A 24,564-nucleotide genomic window follows, 5' to 3' on the forward strand; every position below is an offset into this window, starting at 1 on the left:
TATCTTTCCCAGAGGTTATTATGGGAACTAGAGAAATAATATCAATACTAAAAACCTTTATATGTAGCTGACACATAGTTAACTCCCAAAAGCTATTAGAAATCATCACCATCTTTGTGCTCCATTCTTTTCCATCAGCTAATTCTCACTTGTTTTTATTCAACTCGCTACCTCTGACTCCCTGATTTCCAGCGCGGGTGCCCTCAGGCTATCTTTCTCTTAACAACGGGAGTCTAGAAACAGGCATAATCCAGACAAGAAACAGCAGCAGGTTATACATGTAAAGTTATAAACCCACCAACATAGATAATAACACAGACAAGCTTTGTGATTTGCACAAAGCACTTAAGTCTGTTCTTTATTATCTGTCACGGTTCTGCTCTGAAGGATCACTTATTGTGCCCCGCGGCACACAGAGCACCAAGGACTGATGCAAGAATCGGACAGAAATCGCAACTGAGCTGAGCCGGGTGGCTTCACTGAGCGCTCTGCCCGCTCAGGTCTCGGTGCGCACAGTCCTGGGCCTCGGGATGGCCCTCGGAGGCGTCATCTGCGGTCCCGCTGCCGGTGGGCGACCCCCTGGGGACAGGGGGAAAGCACGGAGGGGTCTCTGAAGGCCAGGGCCCGAAGGCAGGCCCTTCGGGAAGGGTGGCCGACTCCCGCATGTCAAGCGCACCCTGCTTCAGGAGGGCCGCTGGCTCTTCTGTTCATTCACCCCGCGAAATGAAGGTGTCTGCTGCCATTCGTTGTCTGCGCCTGCCACCCACCTCCTGTCCCTGGAAGAGTCCTCAACAGGAGAACACCCAGAGAAGCAGGCTCCCTGGAAGGTGAGTTAAAGGGTTTCAAGGAGGAGGGGTTATTAAACTCCCAATGCCGTTGATAAGTGAACACTGAGACCAGGTCCCTGTGGGAGCCAGAGTCGCCCCAGCGGCCCGCAGCCTGTGGGCAGACAGAATCCGCACTCAGCTGTGGGCCGAGGCAGGCGTGTCCGGGTTGCCAAGAGCCCAGGCAGGAGAGGGCACTGGACCTGGTTTTAAGAAGAGAACAGCATGGGAATGGGACCCAGCAAGAATTAGGAGGTGGTAGGTGTACCAGGCAGTATCTTCAGGGCCCTGAACACCAGCCAGGGCACCTTAACGCTCAGGAATGGGGGACATTGCAGGTTCCTGAGAAAGGAAGGACCCTCTAGGGAGACATGTATGTTGGGCGAGAGGAGGGAAATGAGAGAGGAGGCTCTGGCCGCCCCTGGCCGGAGCTCACCCTCAGCATCCGCGGCAGCCTCCTGATCTGTTAGGCTTCCTCCTCTGCCAGGAATGATACAAAGCCACGAGGGGGGCAGACACAGGGCACAGCTTGCTCGGTGTCACAGTCTATCTTTTGCCCAGCGTGTCACCTTCACTGGGTGCAGCTGCTTGGGTACTGATAAGCCTAGGGCTTCCAGCTGGACCTGGGCAGGAGATGGCATCAGAGAGGGCTGGGCCAGAGGCCGGGCAGCCTGGAATCCCCTCACGCCCCACTTGCCCTGAGAGGTTCCCAGCAGAGGAACAGGCAAGAGACCACTTGAGAGGAGACACGTGACACCTGTTGGCTCAGCACTCCCCCTGCCGCAGCCGTGGGCCGCAGGCCCGGCCCTGGGCCAGCTGCGCACGAGGCTGACAGCAGCTGCTCCGCAGGCCCGCTCGAGGCTGCCGAGTCGGAGGCTGTAGCCGCTCTGAACCCTCCCTGCCCACGCGGGACCGATGGTCCTGAGAGTCATCGTCGCTTCTGATTCATACTAGGGACCTGTAGTGGCAACAAAACTGGCGACAGCCACGTGGAAAAGAGCCGAGCCCAGGCACAGCCGATGGCGCCCCGCCCTCCGGGCGCCTGGCCTTGCCCGCTCTGGGCTGCGGCCGCCGAGGCCCCGCAGCTGCCAGCCTCCTCACTTTCAGGAAGCGCTCGGTGTGCCTCGTCGCTGTTGATGCCGTCCCTTGTTTGCTAAACGAGTTATCCATCTGTTCTTTGAAAATGCCATTTCTGTCATTGCCTCGGTTTGGGTGGGAGGGAGGTGGAGGGAGGAAGAGCGGGAGGAGGGGGAGTGCCGGTATTTGTCACCCAGGCGGCCAGCAGGGATGCAGGGTGAGGCCATCTGACGGCAAGGAGGTTGGCACATGACCGACAGCCGTAAAAACGACCCACAGGCGCTCAAGGCGGTGATAAGGAACCAGTCTCACAGAGGAGCAGAGCTGGAAGTGACCGGGGTGCCCCCTCTTTCCCAGCTGTGGATCGGGGGTCCTGCACGGTCAGTGAGAGCTGAATTCATGGTGCCCGCGCCGACCCGGCCAGACACCAGGTGATTAACTCGGGAGGGAGCGGGTAAGGCAAAGCACTTTCCAGGTAATGCCATCCCACTGTGCTTGGGCTTGCTTTAACTTGTTTATTTATTTATATACACATATATGTGTGTGTATGTATATATATTTCCCCAAAATGTATATATACTTTTTTTTTAAAATATATCTTTATTGATTTCAGAGAGAGGAAGGGAGAGGGGGAGAGAGAGAGAGAAACATCAATGATGAGAGTCATTGATCGGCTGCAGCCCGCAATCCGGGCATGTGCCCTGACTGGGAATCGAACCCCGATCGCCTCGATCCTAGGTCGACGCTCAACCGCTGAGCCACGCCCGGCCGGGCTGTATATATGCTTTAATAGCTGATAGCTCAATTTATTAAATGAAATGTATTTTAATAAACACTACCTTTATAATTATTCCAAGTGTGTGCATACATTTTTGGGGGATACCATATATACATAATTTTTATTTACAAATAAAAATAAGATTGTGACGTTTATTTTTTGTCAGCAATTCATAAAACCTGAACACACCAGTTACACTAATAATTACTTCTAGGTGCCTATAATCACAGCAGTGTCATTGGAAATTCTACCAGATTTAACACTGACGGATTTCAACTGGTCTGGAGAAAAGTAGCAGTGATGGAAGAGACTTCTTTCGTTTTTCTGTGTCACCAGAATTCTGGACGCTCACATTCATTTTCACTTTTTATTTTGAACATTTTCAAATATCTATATAAGTAGGTAGAATGGAATAGTATCACGAATCCCCAGACACTTATCATCTGGTTTCAACAATGATTAGCTTTTTACTCTACTTTCCCCATCCCTTTTGTTTCAGCTAAAGGATCTTAAAATAAATGTCAGAGAAATGACATTTTACCTCCAAATGTGTATGTATGCCTCTCTTTAAAAAGGGAGGGGCATTTCTTACATAAGGACAATGCCGTTATCTTTCCTAAGATTTACAGCAATGCCTTAATTTCATCTAATACCCTGTTCGTATTCAAAATTCCCCAATTGCCCTCCCCCCAGAAATCTTTTACAATATAAAAGATAATACTGGAGAGAAAGGGGGGAGAGAGAGAGAATGGGTTTCAATAAATGATCACACATTCCAATAATTGGATGTTATATCTCGTCTCTCTTTTTAAAAACAAAAACAGCTTTACTAAGGTATAATTGATATAAAAAAAAAAATGCATGTAGTTAATGGATACAATTTGATGAGTTTGGGCACATGCCTATACAGGTGAACCCATCCCCTCAGTCAAGGTAAGAAACATATTCATTGTCTCCCAAAATTTCCTTGTGCCTCTTTATTTTTGTTTAGGTTTTTTCATTTGTTTTGTTACTGTGCTAAGAATACTCAGCTTGAGCTCCACTCTCTTAGCAATTTGCACACAACACAGTCTTGTTAACTAGGCACGATGTTGCACAGAGTTTTCTAGAACTTACTCGTCTAGTGTAACAGAACCTTTATACTCACTGAACAACTCCCCATTCCCTCACCCTCTGGACCTGGCAAGCACCTTCTCACTTCTTCAATCTCTTCTAATCTAGAACAGTCATCTCCTAACTCCCTTTATTTCCTTGATATTGACTTGTTGAAAAAAATGGGGCAGTTGTTCTACAGAACAGAACATCTTCTGGAATTTTCTTATTGCTTCCTCAAGGTGTTCCTTCCCCTCTAGGTTTCCTATGAACTAGAAAGTAAATCTGAAGACTCTGTTGGATTCCGTCACCACATTTTGGACAAAAATGCTTCCTATTACATCAGGTCAGAAGGCTCGTCGCGTGAATTGCCTCAGTTTTATTGATGCCGGGTGGGGTTAGGTGGTGGCCGGCGGACACCCCCTTGCAGACGCAGTTCCTCTCTTACAGCCAGGAACTGACCTATGGTGATATTTGGGCGTCTTGGGAATAGTATCTGTAACTACTTTAGCGTCTATTAATAATTATTATTTAGATAAATAAATTCAATAAGGGTTTAGAAACTGACAATTTTCTAATTCTTTTAAACACTTATAGCTGGAACAGCACTGTTAGGAAGAGCCCACGTTCATCCGTTCGAGGGCTCTGGCTTCCCTGAAATACAGCTCAAACAGGAAAAGCAGGATGAATGCCGATTTTTTTGCCTTAATTATCTATTTTTAAAGTAAGGTATTTCTGCACTAACTACTTTTAATGATGGTGAGGTCGGTTCTCTCTTTTTTCCATAAACTCAAAGAATTACATTTAATGTGTTCCAGACAAATGCAATAATTCTTTCAAGTGCTCACAGTGTCCCATATTTGACCAGTGAGAGTCCCCTTGAGTTTTTTTCAGACCCCCCAAATGCAAGGAGACCTCTACTTACAGCCTACAACCTGTGTTTGCCAAAAAAGACTTAAGTCTGAAAAAAATAAAAGCGGTGAACTCAGAATTACCTTCCAATGTAAATGAAGAAAAATAATTGTGTGATATTAGGGTAGGGGACTAGGGAAAACCTGCAGGGACGTCGGTTAGACATTATAGGGTGGGAAAGAACTGGATGTAAGTAAATGACAAAGCAAACACCACCTCAGAACTATTTTCACAGTGTATGTGAAATACTGATGCATGTGTTTTCAGGCTACATTTTGATATTTACATCTAATCCATATGCCCTCCAACGCAAGGGGAAAGGGACAGGGACAAAGAAAGAAACAGAGACAAAGAGACAGAGAGACTGGCTTGGTTCTTCCAAAAGTTCTTAGGTGTGAGCACAGCTGCCACCCGTCACCCGAATCTCATCTGCAAGCCCCACCTCCGAGAGTCGCCTCGCCCTTACTTTAACTCTATGTCTGGCTCCTGGTTCATTTCTTAATTTTGAAATGGCCTTTGATTTCTTTTGTATTTTTTCATTTATTTTATCCATAAGGATTATTTCTTCCATTTAATGAGATGAAAATTTAATGAATTATGCTGTGTCCCCCATAATATGTCTACTGTTTGGCTAACAGAGCAGGGCAATTCTCTTCAAGCCAAAGTGATCCAAAGCATGAGGTAGTTTATGGTGACAGTCGTTATGCAAGGTTACACCCCAACTCAAAAGCAACAAAGCCACAAATTTAAGCCGGGATCTAAATCTAGTTATGTAACTGCAAAACCAAAGTTTGCGGATTTAACAGCAAATTACCCACAATGAAATTGGCCCCACTTAAATATCTGGATAAGGCTCGGGAATGAGATTATGTTCAGCGCAGAAGGCTGGCAACGCTGGGACAGTGCTCATTTCTCACACTCGCTACTAGAAAAAATAAAGCTAAAAGGCAAATCTACCCCATACCACCACTTCCAAAAAGGACCAAACTGACCAAATCATAATATTTACATCAAGACATTCCATTTCTTAGCCATTGTCTCTTCTCACATATTTTATAAAATCTAAGAATCCAGCACAGTTACACAGATGAGGTAGGAGTGGACGTATCTGTGAGGCAGAGACCATTTCAGAGGCAAGAGTGGGCCACGGGGATTTAAACTCTTGCTTTGCTGCTATAATTCAGGCTTAGTTTGACTTCATTGCAGCCTTTGCTCCTTTAATCTGATGAGCATGAGAGACCAAAAGAATAGAACTATTTCACTACAGCGAGTTTGGTTTATTAAAAGTAGGCATTTTGACATATTAGAGTAGCGCTAGTATACCGTGGCATGCTTCCTTCCCTTGAAATGACGATCCGACTGATGGGTTAAACAAATAGCACGATGCATAGCAGATATCAGTGAGTGTCCATTGTTAATGTTGACTTTGATGATAAAAATAATAGTAGCTTACATTACTGCATACTTATATTGTTCCAGTCTTATTTTACTAAGTACTTTAAATCAACCCTAGGGTGTAAATACTATTATTACCCATTTTACAGATAATGAAACTGAGATACAGAGAAGTTAAGTAACTTGTCCAGCTAATAAGGGACAAAGCTGGGATTCAAATCCAGGTTGTTCAGCGCCCAGCCTCTTAATCACTATTGGATCATGACTGCATTCATTTATAGACAGATACATTCATCACTCATTCATCCATCCAGCAATTATACATTAAATGGCTCCTATATCCCATATAACTATCCAGGCTTTGTAGATAGAGAAAAAAATAAGGCTAGAACTCAGCCCTTAAAGTAGCATCTAGTGAACATTTTCTCCTTAGACAGACTTATCCTCAGGGTAACCCACTCAAAGTTCTGAGTTTATCCTGCCCCTAAGGCCCCAGCCAACTCACTCAGACCTAAAATATTTCCTGGGGCCCAGATACCTCTGGGGACCCTCAGGTCCACAACAGACTCAGAAGGAGGAGCCACTTGGCCAAGCCCAGTCCTGGATTAAGCAGAGAGAGAAACCTTCACCCTGCCACTGGGCCAAGGGGGGAAAGTGGGGAAGGTGTGAGCCAAGCATGTCCTTGTACCTATCCCTACTCGTCCCAATCCCTTCTCCCTGAGGGGTATGTGGCATTATTTCATATTTGCAAATGAAAAAACAAGCTCATTGAGGTTAAGTAATTTTTTTGAAGGTCGCCCAAATAGTTAAGTGGTAAAAATAGTATTTGAATGTAAGAATGTTTGACTATAGGATGATGCTCTTTCCACTCTACCAGATGCCTCGCACCTTTTGGGATCAGGCAGTGGTGTGCTGCAGTTGGCTCGCACCACCTAGCAACACCAGATGATGTGCATATCTTCCTAATTCCATGTTCAGTGATATCATGTTGATAGCTTAAAATCAGCCGTGAAGGGGAGTATTTATACCACAGAAATTGGCAGATGCTACAAATCAGGGCTCTTTTTGTCCACTGTGTTGAACATTTAGCTACACACAACACACAAATAGAAGACAGGTATGTGAACTAGGTCAAAAATGACTCTTAGCTGGTCTTCATGTCTCCACCATGAAGAGTTACATGAGGAAGAGGGCCAGCCAGGTAGTAACCAGGTGCACAGTCTAAAAGGACTCTAAGTCAAAGATCAGCAAATTTTTCTAAAGGGGGCCAGATGGTAAATATCTGAGGTTTTGCTGGCCACAGATTTTCTTTACTTTTACAAACCTTTAAAAAGGTAAAAGCCATTCTTAGCTCACAGGTAGTATAAAAATAGGCTGTGGGCTGGGAGTGGCTGGCAGCCATTAGCTTGCTGACCCCTGCTATAAACTAGCACTAGCTGTGTAGAAGGGCCAAACCAGCCCAGTTAACCCAACTGCTCTTAAAGAACGTGCTCTTTGTGACTGGAAGGAGTACCTTCATCAACTGCTTAGCGTATAAAGCACTGAAACACTCCTGTCTACCCCTAAAGGGCATAACCACAGGACCATGGCCCGAAACCAAACTGCCTTCCACGCAGGGAAGGTCCTTTTAATCACAACTTTCATTTGGCTTAGCAGGATGCACAGCTTTGGGTCAGTGCCATATTGCTCAGGACAATAGGGGTTGGTGCTGAGCTTTCTCTGCTTTACCAGCATGCAGGCTTCTCAATGCATGCTGACCAAACACTTAAAAGGTGCCACATGATCACGTCCTTGCCCAGGTCCCACCCTGCAGGAAGGACTCATAATACCTCTGAGATCCAGATAATTAACACAGAGATAAGTAAAGGATACAAGAAACATACCAACCTATATTCCAGAGCATTTTCATTTCATCCTCATCACACTGCCCGATTCCTGGGGTAACTAACACATAGGAAATGAAGTGCCCTGTTGAGAACCAGGACGCCTTTCTTTTTTTTCTTTTTTCTTTTTTAAATTTTTTTTTTTTTAAATATATCTATATTGATCTCAGAGAGAGGAAAGGAGAGGGAGAGACAGAGAGAGAAACATCAATGATGAGAGAGTTATTGATTGGCTGCCTCCTGCACGCCCCCGACTGGGGATCGAGCCCACAACCCAGGCATGTGCCCTGACCGGGAACCGAACCCCGATCGCCTGGACCCTAGGTCGATGCTCGACCACTGAGCCATGCCCGGCCGGGCTTTAGGACGCCTTTCTGATGGGGTGCAATAGAGGGGAGACAGAGAGCGGTTCCCAGGGCAGGTGGGGTGCAGAGAAGCCGCCTGGGGACCGGGCCTCACCGAGGCTGCTCTTCCCGGTCTAAGACCCTGACTGAGTTTGCACAAGGACTGTGAGTCACCGTCTTGGGAGCGGTTCCCTCTGCTCCAGCAGCACTCTGTGGCGAGGGCCCAGCCAGGGGAGAGGTTCAGATGAGACCCCACGAGGGGCGTGGACAGGGCCAGTGGGCACGGATGAGCTGTCTGACCTCGGGGAGTACAGTGGGGAGGGCATGGTTTAGGGTGTGATTCCTAAATGGGGCCTATTGCTGGACACCAGGACAGACCCCTGGGCCTCAGCCAGGAAAGTTCCTGTCTTATTTGGTTGGTCAGAAGTCAGGCGGCAGCCCCCGTTTTCTGAGAGCTTCGCAGGCTGTGTGCCCTGGCTCGGCCCGCAGTCGATTATCAAGAGCTTGGGAGATGCTTGGTAGTTCTCAAGGAAAAACAGTTAAACATTTTATTTACTTATAGTTCATAAATTTAAAATGAAATACACTCCTTCTCACCCCTCTTTAGGCTATTTTGAGGTGGATTTCTATCTCCTGTAAAAAAAAGAAAAAGAAGAAAAAAAAGTATTTTTCTAACACGAAAAACTAAAACCACAAAAGATTTTTTATAATTGTCAGGTAAAATTATGATTGTCTCAAAATGCCTATATTTTTAATAAAAACCACTTTCTCAAAGGTGGTGCATGAATCAGGTCTGTTTGGTGAGCTAATCTTGACTAGTACTCAGTTAACATGGAACAGTTCATCTTTGTGGACATATTACTATGTCATACAGGCTTGTTTACATGGGTTAAATTTACCTTTTAATGGTTGCTATTATGTGATTTTTATATCCTTACCACAAAATAAATAAATCAAAAGCTCAAGAGTAGATTATTGAAGAGTAGTGATAAAATTAGTTACATAAACACTTCAATGCAAAATAATTTTTAAACATAAAGAGCTTCTTTTCAAATATCTGTGAATGTGGTGATTTTATACCAGTAAGTGAAAAAGAAAATATAAAACAGAAGTACAACACTGAATCTCAAGTCATTAAATTTTATGGGTCAGCAATCTATTTGCCTCTTTATGAGACTTAAAGATGTCTGCAGGAGAAGAAAAATATTTTATGTCTACATTCTTTCCTTCACTTGCGGCAATAGAATCTTGGCCACAGAAGTGAGCGTATGGTCTCTCTCGATAATCAAATCATCTACCTTCCTGGCCACTGTCATTGGTTCCAACATGGACATGTGTCCCAAACTGAGACAATGGGAGACTCTTCTATGTCTTTTATCTACCTATAGGCACTGGAAGAGGGTTCTGTTCCTCTGGGATCAAAAGTCACAAGGATCACGCAATCCTTCGGGGGCCACATGTAAAGAACCTGCCTGAAAATGAAACAAACAGGAAAGCATAGAACCGAGAGGTGGCAAGGGAGGGACAGAGGCCTAGCAATGTACTCGAAGCATCTCAGTGAGATATCCCTCACCTTCTTCCCCTCCCTGCAATTTCACTTTGAGTCAATATGTTCCTTTCCACTCCTCCTAAGGCTAGTTGAGGTGAATTTCTATCACCCGTATAAAAGTCTGTCTAACAAAGAGGCTTTCTATAATTGTCAGACAAGCACAGTAACCATTCTGCTAAAGTAATCTGCTTTTCTCCAGGGCAAGAAAAAATAGTGTCTTCCAGTACAAACTTGATGAATTCTTTTTTTTTTTTTTAAATATATCTTTATTGATTTCAGAGAGGAAAGGAGAGGGAGAGAGAGAGATAGAAACATCAATGATGAGAGAGTCATTGATCGAGCCTGCATTCCGGGCATGTGCCCTGACAGGGAATCGAACCCTGATCACCTGGATCTTAGGTCGACGCTCAACCACTGAGCCACGCCCGGCTGGGCCAAACTTGATGAATTCTATTAATAAAGTCAAAGGAAAGACCAGGATTTCCACGGTATCACTCAGCATTGAACTCTTCATAATAAAATGTTACAAGTCAACCACTGATGAGAAGGTTATAAAGCCAATAAGCCAACCACCATATTTAGTGATAAATATGGTTAATGCCAAATGAGGAAGAACTGTTGACAAAACTCCTTAATCATATGATACTGCTGTATAAACACGATGTCAGTAACGTACCCTGTGAATTCAAAGGTGGGTCCTAGAACACCTTTTGCTTTATAGTAGGTTGAAGTGTGTGCAGAGTATGAATAAGTTCTTGGCTTCTGTGCGGCATTTATCAGAGATTGAAGCTCGTGATTTAAAAGCTTCTGGTTGTCACTGAAAGCTCATGCTGCAGAGGAAGACTGTTCCTGTAAGCTACTCAACGAGCTATGGTGTAGAAAGGAAAAAAGCACTGGGCTCCTCCTACTAGGGCAGCAGCTATCTGTGCAGCACTTATACCTGAGGCCAACCCATGCGCTGCTTTATTAACAGAGAACAAAACAGTTGGTTTTTTAACAATGAGTCATTCTGGAAGGAAATAAAGAATTCAGGTCTTGAACTGAGACTTTCATTTCAGCAGGCTGGGCAAAGAAATGCATGCTCTTGATTTCTACATTGAAGTTTATTTGCTATGAAGGAAAAAAACATGCCTCAGTGATTGTGTAGGGGTGTGTGTGTGTGTATGTTATGAAACACACATAAACTTACTATTTTAACCATTTTCAATGTACAGTTCAGCAGCACTAAGATCTTCACATTGGTGTGCAACATGTCTCTAGAGCTTTCATATTGCAACACTAAAACTCTAAACCCTCTAACCACTCCCCAGCCCTTCATAACCACCTTTCAATTTTGTTTCTATGATCTTGACTACTTTAGATTCTTCATCTGAGGGGAATCATATAACATTTGTCCTTTTGTTACTGGCTTATTTCTCTTAGCATAATGTCCTCAAGTTTCATTTACGTTGTAGCATGTGACAGGATTTCCTGCTTTTTAAAAGACTGCATTGTACTTCATCGCATGCATACACCGCATTTTCTTTTGTCATTCATTGTCAATGAACGTTTGGGTTGTTTCCATATTTTGATTATTGTCACTAATGCAACAAGGAACAAGGAAGGTCACTGGAGACTTTGATATTTTGATTTCATTTCTTCTGAATACATACCCTGTGCAGGATTGTTGGATCATATGATAGTTTTATTTTTAGTTTTTTTTGAGGAACCTCCATACTATTTTCCATAATAGCTGCACATTTTACATTCCAACCAACAGTGCGCAAGTTTCAACTTCGCATCTTCACCAACACTTGTTATTTTCTGTTCTTTCGACAGCTGTCATCCTGAAGGGTGTAGGTGACATCTCCTTGTGGTTTTGATTTGCGCTTCCTTCATGATTAGTGATGCTGAGCATCTTTTAATATGCCTGGTGGCCACTTGTACATCTTCTTTGGAGACGTGTCTATTCAACTCCTGTGCCTGTTTTTTAATCAAGTTATTTGTTTTGTGGTTGCTGTCGAGTCGTAGGGGTTCCCTATGTATTCTGGATATTAACCTCATCACATATATGATTTGCAATTATTCTCTCCCAATCTGCAAGTCACCTTTTCACTCTATTGATGGTTTTCTTTGACATACAAAAGTTTTGTGTTTGGCATAGTCCCATTTGTCTATTTTTTATTTTGTTGCCTGTGCTTTTAGTGCGATATCAGAGAAATCATTGCCAAGCCTAATGTTCTGAAGATTTTCCCCTATGTTTTCTTCTAGGAGCTCAATAATTGTAGGTCTTATGTTTAAGTTTTTAATTTCCCTTGAGCTAATTTTTGTATACGGTATTAAGTAAATGTCCAACTTCATTCTTTTGCATGTAAATATCCAGTTTTTCCAGTACCATTTGTTGAAGAGACTGTCTTTTCTCCATTGTGTAGGCGTGGCACCCTTGTTGAAAATCACTTGGCCATATGTGCAAGGAGTTATTTTGGGGTTCTCTATCCTGTCCCATTAGTCATTATATCTACCTTTATGCCAGTGCCACACCACCTCCATTACTGTTGCTTTGTATATTATTATGAAATCAAGCAGTCTGAATTCTCCAACTTTGTTCTTTTTCAAGGTTGTTTTAGCTATTCAGGCTCCCTTGAGATTCCATATGAATTTGGGGATTTTTTTTTTTACTATTTCTGCAAAAAAATGCCATTGGAATTTTGATAAGGATTGTATTGAGTCTGCATCAATTGAGATGACCATGGGGTTTTGTCATTCATTTTGTCAGTGTGGTCATGGCACTGATTTATTTTTGTGTTTTGGACTAGCCTCGTTTCCAGATATAAACCCCACTTGATCAGAGGTGTGATCCTTTGAACATGCTGTTGAATTTGACTTGCTAGTATTTTGTTTAGAGTTTTGCATCAATATTCATCAGAGATATTGATCTGTAGTGTTCTTGTTGCATCTTTGGTATCAGGGTAATGCTGGCCTCACAGCACGAGTTTTGGAAGCACTTATTCCCTTCTGCTCATTCTTCTTTACTCTTTGGTAGAATTCTACAGTGAAGCCACCTGGTCCTGGGCTTTTCTTTGTTGGAAAGTTTCTGATTACTGCTTTCATGTTCTCACTGTATTCAGTGTAGTCGTAGGTCTATTCAGATTTAGCATTTCTTCATGATCCTGTCTTGGTAGGATGTATGCTTCTTGGAATTTACCCATTTCTCCTAGGTTGTCCAGCCTGTTGATATATAATTGCTCATAGCAGTCTCTAAACATTCTTTTTATTTCTGTAAAATTAGTTGTAATGTCTCCTCTTTCCTTTCTAATGTTATCTCTTTGATTCTCTCTCATTTCCCTAAGTAGTCTAGCTTAGGGTTTGTCAATTTTTGTGGTCCTGACCAAAAAAAAACAGCTATTGGTTTTGTTGACTTTTTTCCCAATTGTTTTTCTTTTCTTTATTACCTTTACCTTTGCTCTAACCTTTATGCTTCCTTGTCCTTGGGCTTAGTTTGTTTTTCTTACTTTGGGTAAGTTTTCCTTTCTTTGGGTTTAGTTTGCTTTTCTTTTCCTAGTTCCTTTGGGTGTGAAGTTAGGAAATTAATTTGACATCTTTTTTCTTTTTTAGTGTAAGCATTTATCACTATAAATTTCCCTCTTAGTATTGCTTTTACTGCATCCAATAAACTTTGATATGTTGTGGTTTTATCCTAATTTGTCTCCAAATATTTTCTAAATTCCCTTGTGATTTCTTCCAGTTGATTATTTAAGAGTCTATTATTTAATTTCCACATATTTGTGAATTTTCCAGTTTTCTGTTTGGTATTGATTTCTAGTTCCATTCCATTATGTATACATGGCATTTTTGAAAAATGCTTGATAATACCAGTCAAATACATTTCTACAATTTCAAATGGCTTGCTCAAGTCTTATATATTGACAATACGGTCAATATCTGTAATGACCTGGGACTATCACTTCAAGGCCAAAATTTTATGAAATATATAGATACCAGGATGTCTTTAAAAGATTAAACCAGAAGTAAATGGCTTAAAAGTCAAGAGTCTGACACTTAGCAATATTTCATGATTTTTTTACTCTCTATAAAAATTTATAAAATATTATTGTTGAAAACGCATCCAAACAATACAACAAAACATTAAAAATACTCTCCAGAGACCAATGGAAGCAATATTGTGCTGTTAGTAGAGTGCCACTAGCCACATGTGGCTATTGAACACTTGAAATATAGTTGGTGCAACCAAGGAACTGATTTTTAATGTAATGTAGTTTAAACAGCCACATGTGACTAAGGGCTATCATATTGTACAGTGCAGCTTGAGAACAAGAGAAGTAATAGGCCCTCATCATTCTATGCTGATTGATCACATTTAAGTTAAGGCTTTCAATTTGCTCCGGTGAGAGACGGGCTAGAAGGCATGTTGTAGAGACATATAGACAAACTTACGTGCATTTGGAGAAGAGCAATGGTAAGAAAACTAGAAAGTTTATGATATTAGAACTAGGTTAAAGAAATTGGAGGTGGCTTTGGTGGGGAAATGGTAACTCATGTAAGCACTTAGGAGTGCAATGGTTGGAAAAAGATTTACTTTGAAAGTTCCCTATAGGAAGAATTAGAACCAATGAGTAGCTCCATACAAGGAAGGAATTTCTACTGTACATTTCCTAAATTTCTCTGGATTTCCCTTCTTTAGAGAGCGCAGTCCTAAGCTACACGACCTGGCCTTTGTTATGACTTCACTTTCTCTCACTGAGAAACATTCCAAACAAGGGAATCATCCTCGAGTAACAATATTTCCACTCCTGAGACCGCAAGTGTATTAATGGAAAGGGTGGATACTTTTATTCTGATAGGAAGATTTAGAGACAAAGCTTATAAAATAATTTGAGGTCCTGTGGATGAGATCTCATCCCATAATTTAGGTTCAGTAAGAACCAGGGTTTCAGAGTCTGTATATTGACATAATACTTAATTGGTTTCTCTCAACGAGCCTGTGAGTTTCGGACTATTATCCTTGATTCGCACTGGAACCGTGAGAATAAATTTCAAATAATTTTCTTAAGCAAGAAGTCTACTATTATGATTCCATTTAGTTTTCTCCTACAGATCACATTTTCTCTAAACTTGAATCGTTTAGTCTACTTTCTGGACTGTACATTTCTTTAAATTATGAATAAAGATGTTTTGCTCTTCTGTCATCATACTCAGCCCTGGAGACATTCCTTTAAACTTGGTTTCCTCCTCACTGCAGCGCTGTTCACAACAGTCAAAAGATGAAAACGACACAAGTGTCCATCAACAGATAAACGGATAAACAAAATGTGGCAGATGCATACGATAGAATAATATTCAGTCTTAAAAGGAAGGAAATTCTGAGACTTGCAAAAGCATGAATGCACCTTGAAGGTATTATTCTAAGTGAAATAAGCCAATACAAAGAACAAATACTGTATAATCCCACTAGTCTGAACTCCCTACAATAGTCTAATTCACAGAGACAGTGAGAAGGGTGGTTGCCTGGGGCTGAGAAATATGGAGCACAGGGAGTTGCTGTTCAGTGGGTGCAGAGCTTTTGTTGAGGGTGATGAAAAATTCTGAGGATAGATGGTGGTGATGGTTATACAACACTGTGAATGTACATAATGCCACTGAATTATACATTTAACATGGCTTAAATGGCAATTTTATGTTATGTATATTTGACTAGAATAAAAAATGATTTAACGTTATTTCCTCCTCCCTTGGATTGCATTGAACCTCCCTTGCAGTATAAGTGAGGCCATCTATAGAGAGTGGCCAGTGCTGCTTTTTTGTATTTTTCCTCTAACAAATATAGAAACATGTTCATCTGATTTCCAATCACATCATCAGGTGGATGGGTATTATTCGTGCCATACGTGATAGTCATGTCCCAGGCATCAATAATACCTGCGCTGAGATCCACAAAAATACCCCTCATGATAAGATCCTGAATATAACCATGAAAGTCACTACACAGCTCTGCATTTAGACACAGCTCCCTGGTGTTTGCAGTTCTAAGAACCACCTTGGTCTCTGGGCTTTGCAAGAACAGACATTCAATGGCCTTTTAGACATTGATGGCCCTACAGAAGAAAACACTGATGGGAAAGGGTCCGAGGTGCCAGCCAAGGGTAATGACAATAGCTGTGTGACTGTCTCCTGCTACCTGGTCAATTCCTCATGGGATACATTTTCAGCTTTCACAGAGAATAGGTTTGTGGGAATATATGATGACCATGCTTTTTCCACTGAATCAAAATCTTTCGGCATCCAGAGCATATGGTTTAAAGATCCCAGTTCCACGATGGTCAAAATATTTTAAGGCTAGTGGAAAGAAAATTGATCAATCCTTTAACAAAAGGAAAATAATGATGAAATTTTATTTTTTAAGAAAATACGTTTTTGCTGATTTTAGAGAGAGAGGAAGGGAGTGAGATAGAAACATCGATGAGAAAGGAACATCGATGGGCTGCCTTCTGCACGCCTCCTACTGGGGATCGAGCCCGAAAGCCCCGCATGTGCCCTGACCCAGAATTGAACCCGTGACCTCTTCATGGGCCGATGCAAGGATGAAATTTAAAAATGCACACAACATGTATAAAACTTTATCCAAGAATTCTAGCTGTAATAATGCTGCCTATGGGAGGTGGTGAACTTTACCAGATACATGAAAATCTCAACAAAACTTTAAACTCTTTATAAGAGTGTAAGATGAAGAAGAAAAATGTTAATATTTGTGAATAAAAAATAAAATTTACCTTTTTATTATAAGCCCAAATCCAAATGTTTGGCAAACTTAAAAATGATAAAACAAACATCGGAAAAGGAAAGTGAAGAATTCTAATTATTGCAAAAATAACCTCAAAATTCAACTATAAGAAATTATATTCAAAATCAAGTAACATACATACTTTTCAGAACTTTACGTAAGCAGGTCATCCACTGCCGCAGTGCTGGATCTCCCGTGAGTAAGGGAGTTTTCTCTTCAAGCGGTCGTTTATATTTTTTGTTTCATTTAACTCGATCTGTTTGCAAAATGCTGTAATCCACCTTTTTCGGAGCGTGACCCCTGGGGAAAGGTGTCTTCATCCCAACCTTGCACTTCTTTCCTCTGCTCCAGCTCTGGCAATAAAAATTCCCACAGCAAGTAATTTTTATTACCACAAATGATTTAGGAAAGGCCTTTCTCATTTTCTCCCTCCGTTTCCCCCTCCTTATTTCTGCCCTCCTCTCTTCCACAAATATTGGTTTGACAAGACCATGCTGAAGGGGGCCAGCGTGCTCCCCGAGTGGGTTTCCTGGCGCGGGGCTGGGCTTTGGCAGCGCTGCCCGCTGGGCCCGGGCCCGGGCAGAGCCAGGTGGCCCAGCCAGGACAGTGCCCCGGACGGCAGCCTCGGTGTCCCCCTGAGGCACCGAGGGCAGGGCCTTGCTCAGCTGGACTCCCTCCTCCCCAGACCGCGTAGCCATGGAAAACACCACATTTATGACCCGAGCAGCACGTATACTTCACTTTGTGTGCTCCAGAACCGTGCTCTCAGCCCCTCGAGGGTGTCGCTGCTGTCCCCAGAGCTGAACATAAGTGTGGTCTGACTAGCGCAGGAAAAGGGGGGACCATTACCTCCTTATGCTGAAGACCCCGCTACAAAGCAGCCCAGCCCCCGGGGGCCCAGTTGGTGGGAGCGTCGTCCGTGCACCAGAAAGGTTGCGGGTTCGATTCCCGTCAGAGCTATACCTGGGCTGTGGGTTCGATCCCAGGGCAGGGCACATACGGAGGCAACCAATCGGTTTCTCTCGCACATCGATGTCTCTCTCTCTTTCTCTCTCTCTCTGCCCCCCTCCCTCTCCTCTCTCTAAAATCACTAAATGTATCCTCGGGGGAGGATTTAAAAAGTTTAAAAAGTAGTCTAAGTTGTATTCACTGACTCATATCAAGCTTTCCCCCAAGTAAGACTCGGGCCATTTTTATGTTTGTGCTACTTTAAAGCCACACTTTCTTTGTCATCTAGGTAGATTGTTGGGATTCAGGGTATAAATTTAGGAACTTAAATTGATCCATATTGGATTACACCAGGTTTATAAATGGCTCTGAACAATACCAGTCTGGCTCGATCTTCTAAGAGACCACCTACTTTACTGGAAATTACTGTCCAGACGAGAGAGAAACCAGAGATATGAAGAGAACTCAAGTTGTCTCCAGAATCTGAGAGCCTTCTTTGGTTAAAAGTTGGGCACGGATGATGTTTGCCATGGCAGAAAAGGAAGCTGACTTGTCCACAGACAGTGAGCTTTAGCATGGGTTCAGAATTTATTTATACCTATGTTCTGCACAGGTTTTTGCAAAATTCTTTGCCTAGATTAGGTCCTCAATCCACATCTGCTGAATGCATGAAGAGTCAATGTGTACCCTGTGGACTGTTACAACAGAAGTCTTGCTCTTCTGAAATTCGCTTAAATTTCAGTGCAGCAGAAGCATCATTTTTATGAATGAGACGGCTTTGGATTGACCGCTGGAGTTCATGTGATAAAATTGAAAAACATCCACAAAAATTGTTAGTTTATAGAATTTTGACTGAGATGGTTTGGCTGAGAAACATTAGAAACCACCAAAGGAGTGTCCTAACTCTGAGGTTCATCTGAAACATTTTCCCAGAGCGCCAGCACCCAATCATTGGCTTTTCAGGAACACATCTCAAGTTTAAATACAAATAACCTGTACATTTGGAGAGTAGGCAGCTGAAATTAAGGGTTGCCTTCTCTTTTATGTCTGATTCAGGACAAAAATAGTTTAAATTGATATGAAAATAATTTCCAAGAATAAAATCTCTTCTGTAGAACCCAAAATGATTGATACTGTTTGTCCCAGGAAATGAGATCAAAACGCTGTCACAGAAATCTCTCTTAAAGTAAGAATGTCCTTTAAGTGGATAAATTGCAAACACGACAGGCAACAGCACAATAGACTTACTATTACATTGTAAGACCTCGATGGAGATAAAGTTTTTCATCAATTCAACTCCCATGTTGGACCTTCGGAAAAATAAATTAGCCTAATATCTTCCCAAATATTAAAGTAAGAATTAATCTCTGGCTGAGATGGATTGAACCACTCTTAACACTCTCTGCAAATGGTTCTTTTCTTTATTTTGATTTATTTAAGACATTCTGGGGAAGTGAATGGGTTAGGATTCTGGAAAACTATCCAGAGATCCAGAGAGTCACTCACGTTCCATGTGCAATTAATCATATATGTATATTTTTGAATGTCTTTCTAATTTTTTAACAAACCATGCTCTGCACCTTTCCCACCCGTAGCAATCTAGACTTTCATTGACATTTTCCCAGGCCAGCCCTTCTCCACCTGAGCACCCATCAGACTTATCCGGAGTGCTCGTTGCCACTCAGATGACTGGGCCTCACCCAGAGCTTCTGACTCAATAGTCCTGGGAGTCTGAAGAGAAATCTACACCCCCGTGTTCGTGGCAGCATTATTCACATCAGCCGTGTTGTGAAAATAACCTAAGTGTCCATCAATGGATGAATGCACAAAGAAAATGTGATCTATCTGTAAAATAAATATTACTCAGCCTTAAAAACAAAGGAAATCCTGCCATTTGTGACAACAGAGATGAGCCTGGAGGACATTATGAGAGGGGCACTTATAATTTCAATAGATTGAGCGCTTGAATTGATCTGAAATATAATCATATTACTTATAAATTATAAAATACATATACTTATGTGTTATGTGAACAGGAGTTTAAGTTTCTTTTTCCTTAAGTTTCTTTTTCTTAGGCCTTTGTACCCATACACTCCTCTTGATCCCTGACAAAGCAATTAAGGAGGTGACACAGCTGTGGACACAGTCAGGCCGGCCCAACCAGGAGTCAAGATATCATCTTATCCAGACATCGCCAGATGACCAAGAACAAAAGGGTGACGTCTGAGGACCTCCAGGATTGCATGTAGCTGCATAGCTGCATTCCCTTCCCAGCCTCAGCTTCCCCCGGTTCCCGACATAACCCTCTCCCTCAGGCCGCTCCTTGAGACAGGTTTTGAACGCTGTAAGCCCCGGTCTTCTTGGTTGGCTGGCCTTCTCGATAAACGTCTTCTATGATTCAACCCTGCCTCCGGTGAACTGGACAAAGAGATGGGCAGCCCAAACCCAGCCTGGGTTTCCCAGTAACAGTTATGCTGAATGAAGTAAGCCAGATATAGAAAGATAAATACTGAATTATTTCATTTTTTGTTGTTGAATTTTAAAAAGTCAAGCTCACAGAAACAGAGTAAAATGGTGGTTTCCAGGGGGTAGGGGTGGGGGAAATAGAGAGATGTTGGTCAAAGGGTATAAACTGTTAGTTATAAGGTGACTAAGTTCTGGGGATCTACCATACAGCATGGTAACTATAGTTAATGATGATGTAGTCTATACTTAAAATTTGCTATCACAGTATATCTTAAAATTTGCTAACACACACGCACAAATGCTATGGGAGGTGATGGATATGTTAATCAGCTTGTTTGTGGTAATCATTTCACAACGGGTAAGTATATCAAAACATCACACTGGAACCTTAAATATGTACAATTTTTATTTGTCCACCATGCCTCAATACAGCTGGATAAAAATAGCTCTGGGACAGGGTGCAGGAATTTGGATTTCTAACATGCTCTCACGCAGCCCCCAACCCTCTCCCCTCTGGCAACCAAGTCGGTTCTCTGTATCTGAGCCTGTTTCTGTTTTGTTTGTTTATGTTGTTCTTTAGGTCGCACATATAAGTGAAATCATGATACAAAATCATCTACTGACTGATGACTTTGGATAGCTGAGTGCTCACCAAGAGAAAGGAGTTGTACTTGGATATCTCAATTGACTAAACCTCCCTCACAAAATTCAACAATTCAAATATTTTTGCTTAAGTTATAAAAATTGTTATTAAAACTATTTGTGTCTGGAGTAAGAAGGTGTTCTGGTTTCATTTTTTTGCATGTGTCTGTCCAATTTTCCCAACACCATTTATTGAATAGACTATTTTTACCCCGTTATATGTTTTTGCCTCCTTTGTAAAATACTAATTGAGTATAGAGGCGTGGGTTTATTTCTGGGGTCTCTATTCTGTTCTACTAATCTATATGTCTGCTTTTATGCCAGCACCATGCTGTTTTGATTACTCCAGCTTCGCTGCGTAGTTTGATATCAGGTAGCGTGACTCCTCCAACTTTATTCTTCTTTCTCAAGGTTGCTGTGGCTATTCTGGGTCTTTTGTGGCTCCGTATAAATTTTTGCATTATTTGTTCTAGTTTTGTGAAATATGCCTTTGGTATTTTGCTAGGAATTGCATTGAATCTATAGATTGCTTTGGGTAGTTTACACAACGGAATAGTACTCAGCTGTATAAAAGAAGAAAATCTTACCTTTTCAACAGCATGGATGGACCTGGAGAGTATCATGCTAAGTGAAATAAGCCAGCCAGAGAAAGACAAGTACCATGTGATTTCACTTTTATGTGGAATTAATGAACAAAATAGACTAACAAAGTGGAGACAGACTCCCATATGGATACGGAGAACAGACTGACAACCGTCGGGGGGGGGGGTTGGGGTCTGGGTGAGAAGGGTGAAGGGGTTAAACAAAGAAAAAAGGAAGACTGCAGGACACAGACAATAGCATGGCGATCGCCAGAGGGAAAGGCCGGGGGGGGGGGGGAAGAGGAGGGTTGGGAGAGGGCACGGGGGGGGGGGGGGGTAAATAATGGTGGAAGGAGACTTGACTTGGGGCGGCAAACACACAATACAATACACAGATGGCGTGCTGTGGGATTGTACACCCGAAGCCTATATACAGTAATTTTATTAACCAAGGTCATCCCAATACATTCAAATACAAAAACTTGCAAATTTTACAGGTGAAAATGGAGACTTACTATTATTTTAAGTTATATTTCTTTTAATACGAGTGTGTTTCAACTTTAGTTTCCCTCAAACACTTGTTTCTTCTCCTCTGAAATTGGTCTGTTTCTTTTGTCCAATTTTAAAATTTTGATTTTAATGCTTTTTATTTCTCAGTTAATATTGTTCTTTATATAATAAATATGATAACATTTAGTCTATCAGTTTTACACAAAATATTCTTATCAGTTTACTGCTTGACATTTTTAGAGGTATTTAACATTTAAAGCATTGAAAAATTCATTTGTTACACAATCTATATTGCTTCTAATCTTAGGCTATTCTCCACACTTTAATTTTCTAAGTATTCAACTCTATTTTTTCCATATTTTCTAATGATTGAATATTTTTACTTTTTAATTTTTTTGTTTATCTAGATTCAGCAAGTGGATAGAAAGGTTATTATGGCCAATCTAGTGAAAGGGACAAACATATAAACATATTACAAAAAGTGACTAATTTGAAAGATATATTAAATATATATCATATATTTAATGGGCACCTAAAAAAAGTTTAGCAGACTCGGCCTGGCACAGTTAAGAATGGTTTCATGAAGAAAGAATGGGAACTATTGTTTAGTGGCCACAGAGTTTTCATTTGAATGATGAAAAAGTTTAGAAATAGTGCTAATGGATGCACAACATTGTAAATGTAATTAATGCCATTTCATTATACACTTAAAATACTTAAAATGGAAAATTTTTATATTATATATATTTAATCACACTTTTTACAATTAATAATGTAATATACCAGAAACCATTGAATTATGCATGCACTTTAAATTGGTGATTGCAGGGGTATGTAAATTATGTCTCAATAAAACTGCGTTTGTTTTTATTTCACAGAGCTGATGGCATTTGATTCTCAAAAGATGAAAGAAAAATCACCAAATAGAGAAGAGAGGAAATAATTTTTAGATAAAGCTACCTTTGGCCCTGGGATTTTTATCTTTTTAGAAAAAATTTGTATCTTCACTACATCTCTGTAAACTGTGCCATAGCTTAGAACCATTAACTGTCCCTCAAGAACCGTTCTTTGAATCATGTAGGCAATTAGTGTCCAAAGTTTCCTAAAAGCCTAACCTAAATCTTTAAAGGGTTTGGAGGAGCTCTGAGGAACAAACTAAGGAGAATCAGCCATCCTGGTTTCCTGACGTGGGCCCTCAATTATTATAACTAAGCAATTCTGCTACCGATCCCTTTATAATAACAAATATCCTAAAGTTCTTATGTTACAAAGATCCCAGTGATAACAAATTAAAGAAGAGTCTAGACTAACAGATGCTAAAGACGTTCTGGAAAAATATTGAAGAATTTTAACAATTCTCTTGGCATGGGACTTCCAGAGCGAAGTTTTCATCTGATTACCCAGGGCTAAAATATGTTTAATCCTGGGTTTGTTAGAATTCTTGTTTTCAGATTCATTTCTCAAGGCTCTGTCCTAAATGACTGAGGAGACACACTCTAAAATTAAGGAGTTGAGGCTCTTCTCCACTAGCCAATGGTCATGGGCCTGAAACTCTGGAATTCCAGGTCAGTATTACTCAGAGAGTAAGATTATCAAGGACTTGGGATTGGTAGCTCAATAAGACATCAAATAGTCCTAAAAAATATTTTTCTTCCAACACAGATACAGTGATTACATGCTAGAGTATAAAGAGCCTGAATTTTACTCCTTGTATCACCATTTACTGCCCATGTGATTATGCGTTAGACAAAGTTCATTTCTTCATTGTTAAAGTAGAGACATTCATGTCCCAAGAAAATAGCAGAATAAACTGATTTCATTTCAGATGTTCCTTTTATAAGTAGCAAATCACTGCATTTTTTATTATTCTAATCCAATGTAAGAAACTTACCTACCCCTATCATCTCCTTGGAAATTAGGCTACAAATTCTTTTTTTATTTCTAACATACCTGAGTATTTTGCATAAGATATTGGGATGAGGGAGGTAGAGAGAAGGGTCCTGGAAAGGCCTGAGATTGCTTGACCATATACAGATTTTACACTTTAATCATTTTTCCAATATCCTCATTTTCACTTACATCCTGACTCTAAAAAGAGTCACCAAATTTAGGTAAGAAGGAAATAGTGAAGGCAGACCTGGGGTATAAATGCTGTTCTTTGTTTAGTTTAGCTAAAAATACAGTAAAATTGATTTTATTTAATGTACAGTTTTATGAGTTGCAATATGTCTTGACTTGTGTAAGCACCACCACAAGCAGAAAACAGCCCAACTCCATCACCACCATGAACTGGCCCTTTGTGATTAACCCCTGGCAACCACTAACCTATTCTCCACAGCTATGGTTTTAACTGTTCCCAGAGTTGTCATATACATGGAATCATACAGAATGTGACCTTTTGACACCGGCTTCTCTCCATCAGCATAATGCTCTTGAGATTTGTCCGTATTGTTGTATGTACCAAATAGTTTGTTCATTTTTATTGCTGAGCAATATTTCATTGTATGGATGTACCAGTGTGTCTATCAGTTCATTCACTGAAAACCTTTTGAGTTGTATCCAATTTGGAGCAATTATAAATAGAGCTGATAGATAAGCATTTTGTACAGGTGTTGTGTGAATGTAAGTTCTCCTTTTTATGGCAGGAATTCACAACCAGGGGTGATTTTGTCCTGCAGGAACCTTTGCAATGCCTGGAGAACATTTCTGACTGTCACAGCTAAAGCAGGCTGGGGGAGCTGAGGTGGTCGGAGAGCTGTGGGTGTGCTACTGGCACCTGGTGGGT

At 41.3% G+C, this 24,564-nt stretch overlaps 1 protein-coding gene across 1 annotated transcript; it reads right to left on the reverse strand.

The window, feature by feature from the left end:
* Positions 1 to 476: 476 nt before the first annotated feature.
* On the reverse strand, positions 477 to 24,256 carry NXPE2 (neurexophilin and PC-esterase domain family member 2). Its single transcript, XM_087822141.1, is given in 10 exon segments — positions 477 to 579; positions 15,671 to 16,052; positions 16,055 to 16,093; positions 16,096 to 16,122; positions 16,125 to 16,187; positions 16,775 to 16,831; positions 16,834 to 16,934; positions 16,936 to 16,983; positions 18,825 to 18,890; positions 24,105 to 24,256. Coding segments are annotated over 10 exon segments (1,038 nt in total).
* Positions 24,257 to 24,564: the final 308 nt, after the last annotated feature.

Source organism: Miniopterus natalensis, chromosome 11, assembly GCF_054644295.1.
Source record: "Miniopterus natalensis isolate mMinNat1 chromosome 11, mMinNat1.hap1, whole genome shotgun sequence".
In the NCBI taxonomy this organism is placed as follows: domain Eukaryota; kingdom Metazoa; phylum Chordata; class Mammalia; order Chiroptera; family Miniopteridae; genus Miniopterus; species Miniopterus natalensis.